At 42.5% G+C, this 16,385-nt stretch overlaps 1 protein-coding gene across 1 annotated transcript; it reads right to left on the bottom strand.

Annotated features, from left to right (window-relative positions):
* Positions 1-675: 675 nt before the first annotated feature.
* CPO (carboxypeptidase O) lies at positions 676-8,394 on the bottom strand (the record flags this gene model as incomplete). The annotated part of the gene is made up of 7 exons (XM_074967308.1): positions 676-938; positions 2,275-2,352; positions 5,220-5,241; positions 5,343-5,453; positions 6,132-6,236; positions 7,096-7,197; positions 8,380-8,394. Coding segments are annotated over 7 exons (696 nt in total), but the record flags the coding sequence as incomplete, so codon positions are not given.
* Between the last annotated feature and the right edge of the window lie 7,991 nt (positions 8,395-16,385).

The following is a 16,385-nucleotide window of genomic DNA, read 5'->3' as shown; positions in this document are numbered from 1 at the left end:
CCACAGCACCCCTTATGCTTGCTTGTGACCATCTTTGGTTTCTGATTTCCATCTGGTTTTAAGGCACCACAGCTTCTTGTAACACCCTTCCCCTCCCCCCGCACTCTCTTTAGGCCAGGAAGACAACAAGAATCAAAGCAGCAGCACCCCTTACTGAAGTGAGAACAGAGACAGCAGTCAGAGATCTCAATCTCTCATACAGCCTGCTGGTGCCAACCATGGGTGGGAAATGAGGGTTCTGGCTGGTGGGTCCAGTGTGGTGTGGGGACCATGAGAAGAAGAAGGCTATGCCTGGCAGAAAGGGAAGCGTAGATGTAAGGCAGTCACTGAGACCATGTCTAAGAATGCAGTTTCCTCCCCATGCATATTCAATCTGGCCTTGCAGAGACAGCGAGCAAGGTTTTTGAAGTTAATATGGGCTTGCCTTAATTTAAACAAAGGAATGGAACCTAACCTACAACTGGTTTTGATGAGCAGGGCTTGATTTTATAGCCTGTTCTTTATCCTTTCTTCCTTCTCCAAAAAACCCTCAGAACGCTGTAGAACTCTTTGCATTTACTGTATTGGTCGTTTATTTAAACACTATGCCATTTAGCTCCCCGGTAACGTCAATTTTTCCTTTGCATGCAATTTTTCACTGCATGTGAGTTTCCTGCTGAGCTCTGTAGGGCTTACTTAGGACAAGGTCCATGTGAATAGGACATTGAGCCATAGCCACAGGCTGCCAGAGGTCATTGCCACTGCACTGTTTGGGAAATACTTCTGATTTACATATTCTATGATGGTCATCACAGCTGTGGTAGTCTCCTCACATGTGGGCTGGATCTGGTCTGGCAGTAGAATAAATCCATAGGCACCCGTGTCTTTCAGCTCAAAAGTGTAGGAGAATGGAATGCCAATCATGTGAGCCCAGTCCCGTGAGGAGCCAGAGTTCTTGTCTATTAATTTAAAAATACAGGTGAGACAAATGTATTAGGCACCATTCTTTATAGATGGCCCTGGCCGTAGTGCTACAAGATCCCTGTACCAAGCAGTATAATCATACCATAGATAGCCATATTTCACAGAGGGAAAACTTGTTCTAGATGAAGTACTTGATTGCATTAAATATCTTTCTATAGAACTTGCATATGGAAAATACCCCTTCATATGAGAGTATTATCCAATAACCAGAGATGCATTAAAGGGATCATATACCTTCTTCTGAAGCCTTTGGCCTTAGCTACTATTGGAGACAAGACATGGGGCTAGATGGACCATGGTTTGTTCTAGTTTTGCATTTCCTTCATTGGTACCATTTGGAATTTCCTGCTATATTCATTTTAGTGCCAGCCTGAAAAATTCCTGACTGTTCTTTGTGGCCAGACCTCATTGTTCCTCTGCCTTGTGGAGCTCTCTCTCCTGGCACTTTCCATGTAACAACAAACACTGGCCCTAGAGCACACTAATTTCTAAACATGCCAGCGTTGCACAAGCAAAACACCTTGTCTGTATACTCAAGACAGTGCAAGGCATGCACTAAAGCACATGCAACTCAAGGTCTGATTAATGCAGGCATTGTGCCTGTGTAATTTACAAACACAAGTGTGTGTGTGTGTATGTGTGTGTTCGCTAGAGCCAGTCAATTTACTCATTGTGAACATTATCCATTACACCACCCCACCAATGTGACTCAACCCTTATTTGGAAGGAATACCTCTCTGGGTCAGGGGTTACTTGAGTCTCCATGATTTCTACTGAAACTGTCAATCAGAGTGCCAGCCATCATCATCTAGTGCTCTCTGTGGTATGGACACTTGTCCACTGGGAAGTAGATTGAGACCAACTTATTTCACACAGAACATCAAACCACCACCAGATGATAATGGCCGATAGTTACTGTAGACCTGATCTGGATTTGAACTGCTGACTGATAGGTATGGTGAAATCACTTCAGTAAAGTCAATAGGAGTTTTGCCATTGATTCCAAAGGGACCAGGATTTCACCTTATATCACATACCAATTCCCTCGTGTGCCCTGTGATACTCTCATGATGAGTTCTATATAAGAATTAGCATCTAATTGACCCTCCATGCTGTCAGCTGTTTAATGAATGAAAGGGCTCCACAAAGTATCCCACATTCAAATGGCTGCAACTTAGATACTCATCTAACTCAGCTCCTCCATTATTACTCAAAGTGGAAACGCAATGAAACAGCAATGTCGAGGAACAAGGCACATGGACTACCTTGCTCGCCCCATGAAAATAGAGAAATCTCAAAACACAAACTTACACAAAACCAAAGAGGTTGGTCCCACTGTAAAATTGGTCCCATGCTTTCCCCTCAGTGCGACTGCTGCTTTCTCTGCAGCTTCCACCGGTACGTTTGAAAGGGAAAGAAAGTCTTAATTGGTTCTGGTAACCACATGAACTATTTGGCGTTTCAGGCTTGATTCTGTAGCTCACTGGGTTCAGGTTTGGGCATCAATTATTAGTTCAACATTAGAGCTTGTGGGAAAATGTGTCCAGCTAAAAAACACTCCTTTTTTATTGAAATGGTAGGAACCTGTACTACTGGAGAAAACGGATTGGAGTAATATACTTCCACTGTCAACAGAGGTCTGAGTGGTTATGGCATGGATAGATAGATCACTATCTATCTATCACTCTGTGGTACATATAGGGCCCCCATTACCACAATATCTGACCTCCGCACAGTCTGTAATATATTTATCCTCACCACACCCTGGGATGGTAGGGCAGTGCTATTATCCTCACGCTAGAGGGGAAACTGAGGCACAGAGAGGCTAAGTGACTTGCCCAAGGTCGCTGAGAAAGCCTGTGGCAGATGGACTCGAACCAGCTCTCCCAAGTCCAAGGTTAGTGCCATAAATGCTGGACTGTTTTATAAACACACATTTTAACTGAGTATATAGGGCCTGATTTTAAAACACTGAGGGTATCTCTGCACTGCAATTAAAAACCCGAGGCTGGCCCGTGCCAGCTGGCTCGGGCTAAAGGGCTGTTTGATGGCAGTGTAGATGTTCTGGCTCAGGCTGCAGCCCGAGCTCTGGGACCCTCCCACCTTGCAAGGTCCTAGAACCCAGGCTCCGGCCTGAGCCTGAACCTCTGTCATGAGACACTAGGCATTTGTGGAAATCATGCAGACAAATGCATTTGCACATAAAACCGGAGGCACATTTTTTGCATGTGGCACTGGATTTTGATGTTTTGAAAAACAGTAACATCCTGGCGACCCCTCAGTAATCAGATCCCTAATAATCAATTGCTAATTAGTTATGATGAAGGATCAGGATTAGTTCAGCCAAAAAAGACTTGCAGTCACCACACAGCAATGTATAAGACTGTGAGATGAGAAGAGAATGCAGACCTAGCTACCCCCTCCCTGCACCCTGAGCTACCCCCTCCCCGCACCCTGAGCTATCCCCCTGCCCGCACACAGCCCCTAGCTACCCCCGGCCTGTACCCTAAGCTGTTTTCTAACTTTTTGAGCTAAGCCCCCGCCTTGAGTTATAATTTTTGTTTGTGCTGCCCCGCCCCAACCCAGACAGGCTGGACGGCCTGCTGAGGTGAGTCAGGAGGTGGAGGTGGCACTCCCTCCCTGGACCCTGCCATGCGGAGATGGCCCCTGTCCCCCGCAAAATAGAAGTCAAACTATGCCTATGCCCAAGGCCCCTTGCCCTGCACCCTGTTGGGCCCTGGAGTTTTTCTATCATGTTGAGGGGGGGCCTCAGAGAGAAGAAGGTTGAGAACCCCTGTGATAGCAGGTATGCCTTTAGTTCACATCCCTGCATGCCTAGTAACACTTGCATTCAATGCAACTACTGTGTGTGGTATATTTCTAGATGTCGATCATGCCAGGTCATAGGACTTCTTCCCAGGCACTCCCCTACATTAGTGCAGGGGTCCCAGCTTAAAAGACAGCCTCAGATTTAGGGGGTACCTCAGTGTCCAAGTATGATTATAATGGAATCCAGGTTGTGGCTCAGATTCAAAAAAACTCAGCTGATTTTTTTATTGTTCTCAGCCAATCTCCTCGTTACACTTCAGTTCTGTGCCTCCCACCCCCAGGTAGTGCTCTTGTCCAGTTTAGCAGCTGAGTTCAAACTCACACTATGCACTGCCTGTGTGCACTTCTCCACTGACTAACCAGGGCGAGGGAGTATAAGAACTGGAACTCTCCAAATCCTGATGTTGCCTGATCTGGTGACATTCGATTTGTTAGGCACCAGGCTTAATGCAGACTCAACTCAACAGGGAGACAGACGGTTATGACAGGGAGGCAGCTGGGTCTACAGGGCCTCATTAGGGTCCCAAAAGTATCTCCATGCTGATGTAATGGGGAGAGGGGGAAGTGGCTGTGACGCAGATGCCAGTGATTGGTCTGTCTGTTTTCTCCTGCTAGTGTTACTGAAGCATGAGTTGGGATACAAAGAAGTGAGGGGTGAAGATTCCAACATAGTGTGTGTTCTTTTCCCTGTGCACTTAAGCTCACGACTAAGGAAAAAACACTGTAGAAGAACTGAACATTTCTGGTGGAGGGCAGGACACCTACCCAGCGTACAGACATTAACCTTTGTTTTCTGAAAAAATGCCTTGTGTCTGGAAGCCCATCCTAACCCAGAAGAGAAGATCCTGGTATCTTCGACAGCATCCCCTGACAACTGTCCGATCAGCGCATAGCTTCAGCCTGAAAGAGAATATTGACTGAACTTCCAGGGAGTCACTGGAGCTGATCAGCAACAAATGCCTTTACACTGCGAAGGTGCTTGATGCTGAAGTCTGCCCAAGAAGCTGGGTCGGAGTTCTAGTCAACAGCCTCCTGGGTAGCCGAAAAGCCGATAGATGGGTGGGATGTTGCAGGAGGCCACACTGAGCTCTTAGGACATTTTTGTCAGTGGAAAATTGTGGGTGACAAGTAAAAACCACCCTGTACGGTTTGGCAGTAGATTCTCTTGAAAACTTTGAGATGTTAATTTAAGACCTGCTGAGGCCCCAGTAAAGATTACTTGGAAAAAATGCAGGATTAGAAGGAGCTTCCAGAACTCAAAGTGGTATTAAAGATAGTGGTACAATGTGACACTGTCCAAGGTACTCCTTCAAAGAAGTGAAGGACTCTTAAAAGAACTGCAGTCCGGAGCACTGAAGACCAGCAGCCTTGGCCTCTGAATAGTTTTGGTGCTAGAAAGATGAGGATTTTTTCCTCAGAAAAACTACCTTCCCTTCCTAGCAAAGGAAGCTGCAAAATTCACATTTGGGTACCATTATTGTGCCAGAAATTAATATAAATACAGTGCACATCTATCTTTATAATCCCGTTACTGGGTTTTCATAACTTACGGTTTTCCAGGAATAGATATAACCATCGATACTGAGAACTGGCAGGATACATATGTCCAAGTTCTGCAGGAAGCTTTTTATCTTTGGGTCAGTTTTGTAATTTTGTAAAATCTGAGAAGAAAAAATGCAAAAGAACAGCACCAGATCGTCTGGTACAAAACAATCACTGGACATGACTTCATTTAGAATTAGCATAGACTGGTTGGTCATCCTAGAATACTTCCTTTGGAAGAGACTGTACCTGCCCACCAAGTGTATCGAGATATCTACCGCACCTTCAAAGGCATTTCAAAAGTGATAATATATCAGATTACATTTATAATGCAGTCTACATTGGTACTATGCACCTTACAACAATGCAAGATAGATTCTGCGGGCAGAGACACAGTAGGAGAGATAGATCCTATACATATGGAACACCACTGTACAGAACCCTCTAGTTCTTTACTTTTGGGATCAGAAATGGAAAATTGTTCCAGATTTCATGGTGGCTTTGTGATGCACCAAGAGCATGATTCAAAATGCACTGACTTCAAGGGCAGGCTTCTCACTGACTTCAGTGGGCTTTGTATCAGGTCCAAGTTGAGGATGCAATGTGCCAAATATTTTCATTTGTTACATCCCAAGCCCTGTTTTGAACTTGGGTCTCCAGAAGTGATCGTGTAATGCACTTCAGGGTATAATCTGTCTCTAAAGAAATAGCTTAACAATTTCTTATAAGTAGAGAAAGAGAACTGAGGAATCCAAAGCTATCTGCAAGTTGTATACTGAAATGGAAAAAGGACTCACTTCTTTCACAAACCACTGGCAAAAGGCAGAAGAGATCCATTCTCTGGCATGAATCCCACAGTCCATCCAAATAATCTTCTTGGCCTTATTTGATGGTTGACTTATCTGGGGAGTGTAAAAGTGATCAGTAGGAAAACTGTTATGTTAAAATAAAAGAGCCTAGCATATTATAATATGTGAAGTATGATCCTTGATATACTGCTTAGCCATGTGAGATGCTTACTATTACAGACTTCATTATGACCAGCTTTCCTCCCTAATAATCCAATCTCTGCATCATCCCAGGCCAAGAATCTTAAAGTGTGCGTTGAACAAAGAGTACCAATAAAGCAGCTTCTAATTCTTATATGGTTGCCTTCACTTATATGAGTCATTCCCTGGGCTGATCTAATTTTGAGGTTCTTTTCTTTGGAAGGGAACAAGCAGAAAGAAAGATAAACCAATTTTTCTCAGCAGTGGAGACAGATCTTATAAGAATTGTCATGAAATAGTCAAGATAGAAAGGTCACAGATTATAGAGAATAGTGAAAAACAAAAACCCTTCAACACACACAACTATAGCAAACATAGTTACACCAGGTTGACTATGGTATATTATTAGGCCTGTCCATTATTTGCAGTTAACTCCAGTGATTAACTCAAAACAAATTAACTTGATTAAAAAAAGTAATCCTGATTAATCGCAGTTTTAATCACACTGTTAAAAATAATAGAATGCCAAATGAGATTTATTAAATATTATTTTTCAAAACAGGATTTTAACCAAATCTGGTGTCTTCACAATAGAACAGTGGTATCAAAGACTGATGGCAATTGTCGATACAAAAGACAGCACATTTCTGTAGTGTTTTGTCTAGGAGCTAAAACCTCTCCTGTTATTTCAACCTTATGTCACCTTGACATTTTCCCTCATCATTTTATGGAGATGCTCTTTATTTATCTAAACAACACTTTCCCCACTCACCTTCAGATAATACTTTGGCTGGTTCCCATATGTCACTCCTAGATAATGCTGTGCCACCAGCTCACTGTTGCTCTCCTTTATCTGGTACATCCAGTAATAAATCTGAAATAGTCATGGGGAATTGTTGCTCTAAACAGGGAGTTCCCTTCTTTCCCCCACCCACCCACTTCCAAATAGCAAATGTTTTATGTTTCTTAGATACACAGTACATGCCTCTGAGCATATTTCAGGCTGTGATATTACTTAGCACTGTTCAAGACCAAATAATGGGGCAAGACATTTCACTTACATCAAATTAAATACAAAGTAATACATTGCAAAGGTGGGCATCAAAAAACATTGCCTAGGACTCCTTCGGGAGCCCATTCAATGCTCCAACCCCATCAGGAGCCTTTCTGTTGACTTCACTAGGATTTGGATGATGCAGTCAAATCCTAAAACTATCATTGGGCTGGATCCATCAGCCGGATGATTATTAGTTTTTCCACATTTCAGGTCAATAGCAATATACAAATGCTTACAGTAAACACTTCATATGCCTAGAAGAAAAAATACCACAAAGCTCTCTCTTTGAGCGTGTCCTCTAAATCGACTGCGGAAGATATAAATGAGAACAACAGTCCAGCTGTCTTGGCTCTCCACTCTCACCACATTCAAGCCTCTTCTAAAGGCTCACTTCTTCCATAGAAGGGAACCCAACCGAAAAAAAAAAATTCAAGTTATTCATTCCTCTGGCCTTCCCAGGGTGTCCCATCTTCTCCGTTTCTATCTGTTATGTTATAAGCTTACCAGGATGGTCATCATTTCATGTCTTGGTCAGTGCTTAGCACAATGTCAATGCTTACATAAATAACAGTGAAGAGGCATAATAACTGGATATTCAACTACTCAAAATATGGATTAAAAGCAGCAAACAATGGGTTGAAGCCTATAGATGCTACCTGGAAGGGAAGAGATCATGTTCAACACGGGGAAAAAAGAGTCCACAGAAGGACTGTAGCTAAATGCATGAATCCTTCACACAGAGCATTTACATTATAGAGATTAAGAAATAAAGGGTGAAATTCTGGCTTGACTGACGTCAAGGACAAAACTCCCATTAAATTCAACGGGCCAGGATTTCATGCAAAGGACTTGAAGAAAGCCAGATCCTGCAATGAGCTCCAAGCAGGCAGACCACTAAGCCACACTGACTTCAGGGGAGCTCTCTGCAAACACAGGAGCATTCGCATAGAACTCACTGCAGGAGTAACACCTAAATGACAGACTTGGTTTCCTTCTTACCTCTTCCATTGGATGATATACAGTTTAGGAATAGCCCTCTGGAACCCTCCAGTGACTTTTTTGGGGGGTGGGGTGGGACCCTCCCTTGGTGTGCTACTGTCCAGCTGTTTTTGTACGCCACATATTAGGACCCTGAAGAAAAAACAAGAGAAGGATTAAAGTTCCCTAAACAACAACTGAAGAATGACTTTAGCAATATCCTTAAATCAAAAACATGGCCTTTACACCATGGTCTACCTCAAACCTCTTGCTCATCAGGCCACTAGATACAGCAATAACAATAATTGTAATAGAACAGGCCAACGTGTTCTGAATATTGAGATTTTTAAATTTTTAATTAAAAATTCACGTTTTGAGCACTCCCCCATCTTGAAGCCCCCCACCCCACCCCCCAAAAAATAGCCCTGAAAATGTTCAGGTTTTTTCCTCACCAGCTGTAAGCACTGGTTAAAATTTTTCCATGATCAAAAAAATCAAGGTAAAGGTTTGTAATTGGGGGGGGGGGGGAGGGGGGGGAAGGGACAGTAAAAATGTTCAAAAAACTTCACACTCTAAAAAAATATTTTTGGAAGATTTCCCAATGGTGCTTTATTTGTAGGTTTGCAAAAATTGTCTTTGTCCTGGAAAATAGATGCTCCAGCAGGTTAGCCACAAATTAATTCTGAATCTGCTTCATCATGGGCCTGCTTCAGTGACTGCTGAAGTCAATGAAAGACTTCCATTGGCTCCACTGGGCATTGGCTCGGGCCCTGTGCTTTTAGTAGAATTCTTTGAAAGACAACACAGCCATGTGCAACACTGTTCTAAATCTGTGTTTGAAGTACATGCTCAGAATAAGACAACTGCGAAAGCAGTGCAAGTTCACATGTTAATGTCATGCTCTGAGAGCACTAATAGGCTACTCTGCTGTCTCAAGCACTGACCGGCATTTCTGGAAGGCTGCCCTTTTAACTTTTGAGAGTGCTCTCAGCTGAATTTCAATATGCGCTTTCTCACCTCTGTGTCTCAAGGTAAAATGTAAGCTGTGCAAACTCACATGAACGGACACCAACAGAAAGGAGCTCATCACAGCTCCTGTGAACTGAAATCTCTGAGTTTAATGCAGCTTGAATATTTGATGACCCTAATATAATATGCCATTTATGTCTCCATCATTACATGGCTCAAGTTGTCATATTGCCTTCCTTGTATGCCACCCATCTTCTTGGAGGGGCTTCTCCTCAAAGTCTGTATACAGAAATTAACTATCATTCTGTTTTTCACCTCTAAAGGACAGAGAATCAAATTTTCAGTCTGCCTTTCCACTTGGCCTCCCTTTTGTGCACCCCATACAACAGAGGCACAAATCATTATGAGTGCAAACACAGAGTCCAGTTTTAGAAAATCTGAACCACAATATTATTTCAGTTAGACTGTAAACACCGATCCCAGATGCTAGATAGTTATATACTGGCATCCCTATCCCACATCTCTCCACTTGTTGTTGACAGGGCATCAACATTAATTACTACTAAAGAGAATTCATTAGGGAGGAGATCAGATATCAGCTTCAACTGTGAATGGTCTTGCTTGTCATAGCTTCAGAATGGACTTTAATCCTCTTTCAAGGTATCTTTTATTAGTGAATGTCACTACAGCTGGGCTGTATTCAATATGTCTATTAGTCATTTGCCATCCTAGCACTGGATGGCTGCAGAACTGTAATTTTCATATGAAACATTATAGCTGGTGGGTTGGGTTTTTAAATATTTTATGTGATGTGTGACAATTTGGGGACTATATCTTTGCCCAATTATGAATACCATTTGGTTTTATGAACACTAGTTGTACAGGTAACAGTCATTGTGACTAGGGGTATGTCTACACAGCAATTAGACAACTGCACCTGGCCTGTGCCAGTGGACACGGGCTCACAGGGCTTGGGCTGTGAGGCAGTTTAATTGCAGTGTAGACTTCAAGGCTTGGGGCTGAAGCCCAGGCTCTAGGACCATGGGAGGGCTGCAGCTGGCACAGGCCACCTATGGGTTTTTAATTGCAGTATAGATATACTTTAGATCATCCATTTGGTGGCAGGAACCTGGCACATAGTGAGAAGCCATGTCTGGAAAGATATGACCAGGCAATCAAGGCAGCATCAGCATTGAACGGCTCTCACCTACTTGAACAATGGAGTTTTTCCCAGAAGGGCCTTTGCTTTTGAACGTATCATCTCTTCACAGATATCTGTTTGGGGAGAAGGAGCGTGGCGGGATTCCTGCTCAGCCTGATCACATCACTGAGGGATCTGCAGTTTCTTCCACTGACCACCTGGCCCATAGCCAAAGGGAGCCCGTCCATCACACAAAACAAAAGGCATAGCTGGAGAAATGGAGGCAGGAGGGACATTGTCTCCCTTCAAGGACAATAACCAACCCCAAGGACTGTCAGGAGTGGAGAGGTCCCTGATGGGGGAAGATTGCATTCAGGGGTTTATGGTTTCGCATAGATCTGTAACTCTGCTGTGCTGTCTAAGAGTAAAGTGTGTGCATTTAAGAAGTTCCCTTGCAAAGACCATGTTCCTTACTTTACCTACCACACTGTTGCCGGGGATGTAAACTAGAAATTAGAGTGCCCACAGGAGTGAAGCTGTAGAGGAGTGTGCACAGGCCATTGGGGAGGCTTAGGAGGTCAGATCACTGGATTCAGGGCCTAGGTCAGCTGGACCACAGACTCCCTCATCCCAAGGAAAAGAGGGCAGACAGGGAATTTGCAACCCAGGAGTGTGAAGACGCAGAGGAAGAGACAGTATCTGGACTTTGCCTAGACTCAGCTGGCTTGGACACACACAGGATCCAAAGGCTGGATCCAATTAACACAGTCTGGTGACCACGGGGTGGATTGGGGGAAATTTGCCATTTCCATGATACGGAGGATGGTCATTGAAGCCAATGGAGTCATTCAGTATGCAAGGCGATCCCTATCAGGCAATTAGTGGACATAGTCATATGATATCAAATGCTGATTTAAACAGCCTTTCAGCTCCTGTAAACTGGAGCCCTGACATGCAGTTCTTCTCCAGCCTGGATGTCTTCAGGCAGCAATGGCTTCCACAAATCCAGCTGGAGAGAAAGAATGGGAACACAAATAACATTTCTGTTTCCATTGCTAAAAAATCTAATTAAGATATGCTAGCTATGGATGAATAAGAGGAAGCAATCATTCCTAATGCTCTCCGCCCATGCCTCCCCAATCATCAGCTCTCTACCCAGTTGCTCCCAGAGCATACATCTGGGACATCAGCTGTGGCCAGTTGTTTCACAGACCACGCATGGGAGGATGGGAAATCTCATAATTTCCTATGACCGCATAAGGGCAAGGCTCAACCCAGCCCTTTATTAGTAAAGTTCTTAGGTATAAGCTTTTTCAGGCTTGCTTTTTCCTTAATTTCTATACAAAGTTAAATACAAATCTGTTTCATAGAACTAACTTTACATCAGGTTTCTTGTAAACATTGTTAGCGTCACTCACCAGCAAGGTGTCACAAAGATGCTGAAGTTGCTTTACGTGCTCAGATGTTTGTGGCAAGACTCGCAAAACCTGGTCCCTGGAAATTAAGAGTAAAAAAATCAGCCCAGCATCTGTTGAAAATTTCCTTTCCCCTAGGTCTAAAGAGTTGTTTTGTTATGCAGAAGGGAGTTAGCTCATCTAACTGAGTCCCATTTCACGGAGAACATGACTGACTGATGAATTAATGGAATACTTTAGATATAGATAGGATCAAGTTCTGTAGATTCTCTGGGTACCTCAGTAGGGCCCTACATTACCTTTACTTATTTGCCAGTGCCCTGATCTTTCAAACACTTAAGCACATGAGCAATTTTATTTCATCTTATCAGCCTCTTTGAAGCCAATGACATTGCTTACATGATTAAACCTGTGCATGTACTTAAATATGTGCAGGACTGGGCCCTAATAAAGTTGGTAATAATATACAGTGCGCTATTTCATCAACTTTGACCTTTTTCTGGTCATGAACCATCCACAAATAGACTTAGTGTTTTGCATCTTTATTCATTATTCAAAATTGCTTGACAAAAATTTTATGCAAACTTTTTTTAGCCAATAAGATTTCAGAAACTACTTGCTGTATGTTTGACTATTCACTATTTGTGGCCTTTGACAGGTCACCTAAATTACATGGTAGTGCTCCTGCTCCCTGATTGGTAGACTGAAATTTATAAACAGGAATACCTAATTTAAAAAAATCACAGTGATTTCAAGATGGCTGGATGAAAACTTCCTGTCTGGAGATGTATTTAACCGAGTATTCCTGAGACTTTCACCTTCTGAAAATTTTTATCTGAAAAAAAATATTGAAGGTTCACACAGAACAAATAAAAAAGGCTGCAAACACAGTTGAAGCAAACGTGTGGTTTCTACAAACAAATCTTCCTAAATACTTTTTTCTGGAGTATTAATGAAGCTCAGCTTTGTAGTCCTGTAGCAAGCAGACGTGGAACTTCAAAATGGATAAGAGTTTTTAAAAGCAATAAATGAAAGGTTGTGACGTGAGAATGTACCATCATCACTGGGAGTGGATTTTCATGATTACATTGCATTAGATATCCAAAGGTGAGTTAGTATCTTTAGAAGAGAGCTGTTGCCACTGATATGAAATCAGAGCGGTACCAGAAATATTTCTATTTCTTAGCAACCACTGGTTTACAATCGTCTCCCCTGATTTCAATGGGCTTTGGATCAAGTTCTTATAGTACATGTATGGTCAGGAAAGAATTTAAATGCAAAGATTCTACTATAATGGAAACTTATCACAAGAGCTTTGTGTAGCAAATCATTAATGATCACCAATATCATGTATGCTCATTGCATGAGCAATAATTGCTAACTGGGCATTTGCACTCCCATCGCAAATGTACAATATCAGCTCAATATACTTGCGAATAGAATTAGCTAACTCTCCCACTAGCCACTGGAAAAAATATAGGAAACTTTTAAAAATCCCTGATCTTTTAAAAATATGATGCTTGCTGATTAGCTGAAACACAAAACAGGTCCATTTTCTCTGACAATTGGAATTAGCTGTTTATTAGCCATACCAGTGTCACGCTGTTGCACTTTTGTCCATTAGGCAAAATGATAACACTTGCATTGCTAATTATTTGATATAACCACAGTAAATGGCGATGCAACAGAACCTCGTAGATATAGGATAAATGCCTCCCTGTCTGAAAATGAATCTCTCAGCTGCAGTTGGGAGTTTATTTTCCATAAATGCCTGGGCTTGCTTTGCTCTTTGTCTGTCAGAAAAGAAACAATATCCTGTAATGCTTTTCTGTCCCCATTGACATTATGTCTTAATTACACCAAATGAAAGAAATGTCAGACAATCAGATTGCTGCCAGATGGCCAGCTCTTATTTACTGATAAAACCTTTTACAATGGCCAACATGGAGGCAGATAATTTTTAACAGTATGCTAATATTACAAAGATTGTGCCCATTTATGATTATGGACTACGTTTCTCAATTATAGAAGTGCAAAGTCGATCCACCCAGCCAATCAAGAACAGTTTTTCAATAATAAAAACACAATGAAGCATCCTCATTATGCTAAACTAATAGTGTCAGTGTAAGCTGTGTTCTGACTGGCTGGTCAGAATTTCTACTTTTTATAGATAGAATGTGGCAAATTAAGATGAAGTAACATATCCTTGTTGGTCTTTTCCAGAGTAATTTCAAATAATGTCCCTTTATTTAAGTAGCATCCTGCTCCCAACTCAAAACACAGGTTGGCTGGGCTGAGCTAGCTTTAATAATTCTATTCAAAGACTGGGGCCAGACCCAAACCCAGTTTAGCTGGGAGCTCAGGCCCAGCCAGCAATTAGACCCCAAGGTGCTAGGTCCATTGCCAAAGAGCCAAGCACACTGAGTGCTATGGGAGGCTTTCCATTGAATTCAATAGGCCCTGGGCCTGGAGATATATAGATCGTCTCTAAAAGGGGAAGAAGGGTCTGTGCCGACTGTGCTGGAGGTTTTATACAGCTAATGGGGGAGGCAGGAACCTATTTAAATAAACTGCCCATTGGTTCCACCCCCTGAGCAGATCCAAGTCTTCTGACAGTGCCAGTTGGGGCATCCCTGGGCTATACTTACTGTGGTAATTTCCGGCACTGGGCTCAGTCTCAAATTGTATCAGTGTAATTTAGTTATGGAATAAGACACTCATATGTTGCTCTCATCACATCACATCCCTACCCCAAACCCACAGCAAATCCCAACCTGCTGTAAATCAAGCTGTTGTTATTTACATAGGGCCAGATTGTCAAAGGTCTTTAGGTGCCTAAAGCTGCAGATAGGATTTCAATGGTAGTTAGGTGCCTACCCCACTTAGGCACTTTTGAAATCCCACTAGGGCACATAAATACCTTTAAAAATCTGACCCCTAGTAGCTAAAGTGTGCTAGGTTCTTGCCAGAACAATAGAAGATTCAGTCGTGGACCCAAAGAATCTAGATTTTCAACATGAAAATGATGAGAACAGCAAATAAAATGGGGGTTGGCAAGGGGATTTAGGAGTGAGAATTAGTCCTGCAACTGCACTCCCCAGTTGGGGAGGACATGTGTCCCTCATTCCCCCTGTGCAGGAAGGGGGAATATGATACAATGGATAATGAGGGCAATGAGAAGATGATTGTGCAGTTGTTTAGGTTTGTTATGAATGGGTCTCTGATTTTTTGGTAAATTGAGATTAGATTCTATGCTGATTTATACCACGTGAAAACCCCTTTTAGTTTCTATGCGTTTGTAAAGGGTGTAAAAAAGTACAGCATTTTCCCTCTAGCATTTAGAAGCAAATGCTTCTGAGGCAGCATTAATTTAGGCACTTCCACCTCCCACTGTGCTACCTTCTCTCCTCCCTAGGGGAAATTCCAGCAGGGAACTTGCTAGCACTCTGTGTTTATATTCTGCCTAGCACAATGGCGCAACTCTTGGTTGGACCTTAGGCATCACTGTAATAAACAATAATAAATAATAAGTTCCATGGATTACTGGGAACTTTCTGTCCCCTGTAGGAGCAAATTCCACATAGGATACAATTTGGCCCTCTGCAGGAAATTTTCCTTCTTAGTTTAAGCTCAGTTCTTCTAGCTATACCCACAGGTGTGTTTTCGATAATTTTACCCGAGTTATGAGATGGCATTTCAAAGCTGTATTTCATTCTGTTAGTGTCTGCCTTTATAGGCCCTTGCAATTATTTCTCTCTGCTCACAAAGGCGATCCAGGTGAGGTTCTGAAACCTCCAACCCTTCCTCTTAAGGGAACCACAGCTTGTCTCTTTCACATCCCATCTTCTAATGGCTGCAACTCCAGCACTCTACTAGGAGGTCAGGTCAGCGTGTCAACTCCGATGTTTTCCCGTGGGTGATGGGCTAAACCACGCCCCAGAACTCCTTCATTCCCCCTCCTGCGCAAGCACCCACCATCTCTCACAACCCAATGCAAGACAACACTCCTGAGGTTGTAAAGGTGAATTTTCTCAGAATGTTACAAACTTTCACGGTATTCACAGGCAAAGTTTGTCTCGGTTTCTGTGGACTTCGCCATGCCATTTTTGTAAAGACAATAAATGGCATGTATTAAAAATATCTACCTTCTTCTAGGAAATACTGCTCTGAAGGAAATCATGCCAGTTTTAGTGGGGGAGGGGGAAGAAAAGACTGAGGAGAGTTCATACTTTTTCAAAAATAATTGTCGATAGTACAACAACTTCATGATCTAATTCCCTTAATACTCTAGGTTTGAATCATTGGTATTTGCAGATTTGCGTATTTTCAGATTTTTCCAAATTTTTCATTCCCTGAATTTTATCTGTTATTTTTACAGGGATTCCTTTGCTCCCTGATTGTCCAGTCCTCTTCTTTTCACTTCTCTTGATACAGATTTTTAATAGGAGTTCAGTGTCTCAAAAGCATTTTCGTCCCATAAAGCCTAATCTTGGTGCTGCACC

Source organism: Natator depressus, chromosome 11 (assembly GCF_965152275.1).
Source record: "Natator depressus isolate rNatDep1 chromosome 11, rNatDep2.hap1, whole genome shotgun sequence".
NCBI lineage: Eukaryota > Metazoa > Chordata > Testudines > Cheloniidae > Natator > Natator depressus.
This window is presented reverse-complemented; position numbering and strand designations above follow the sequence as displayed.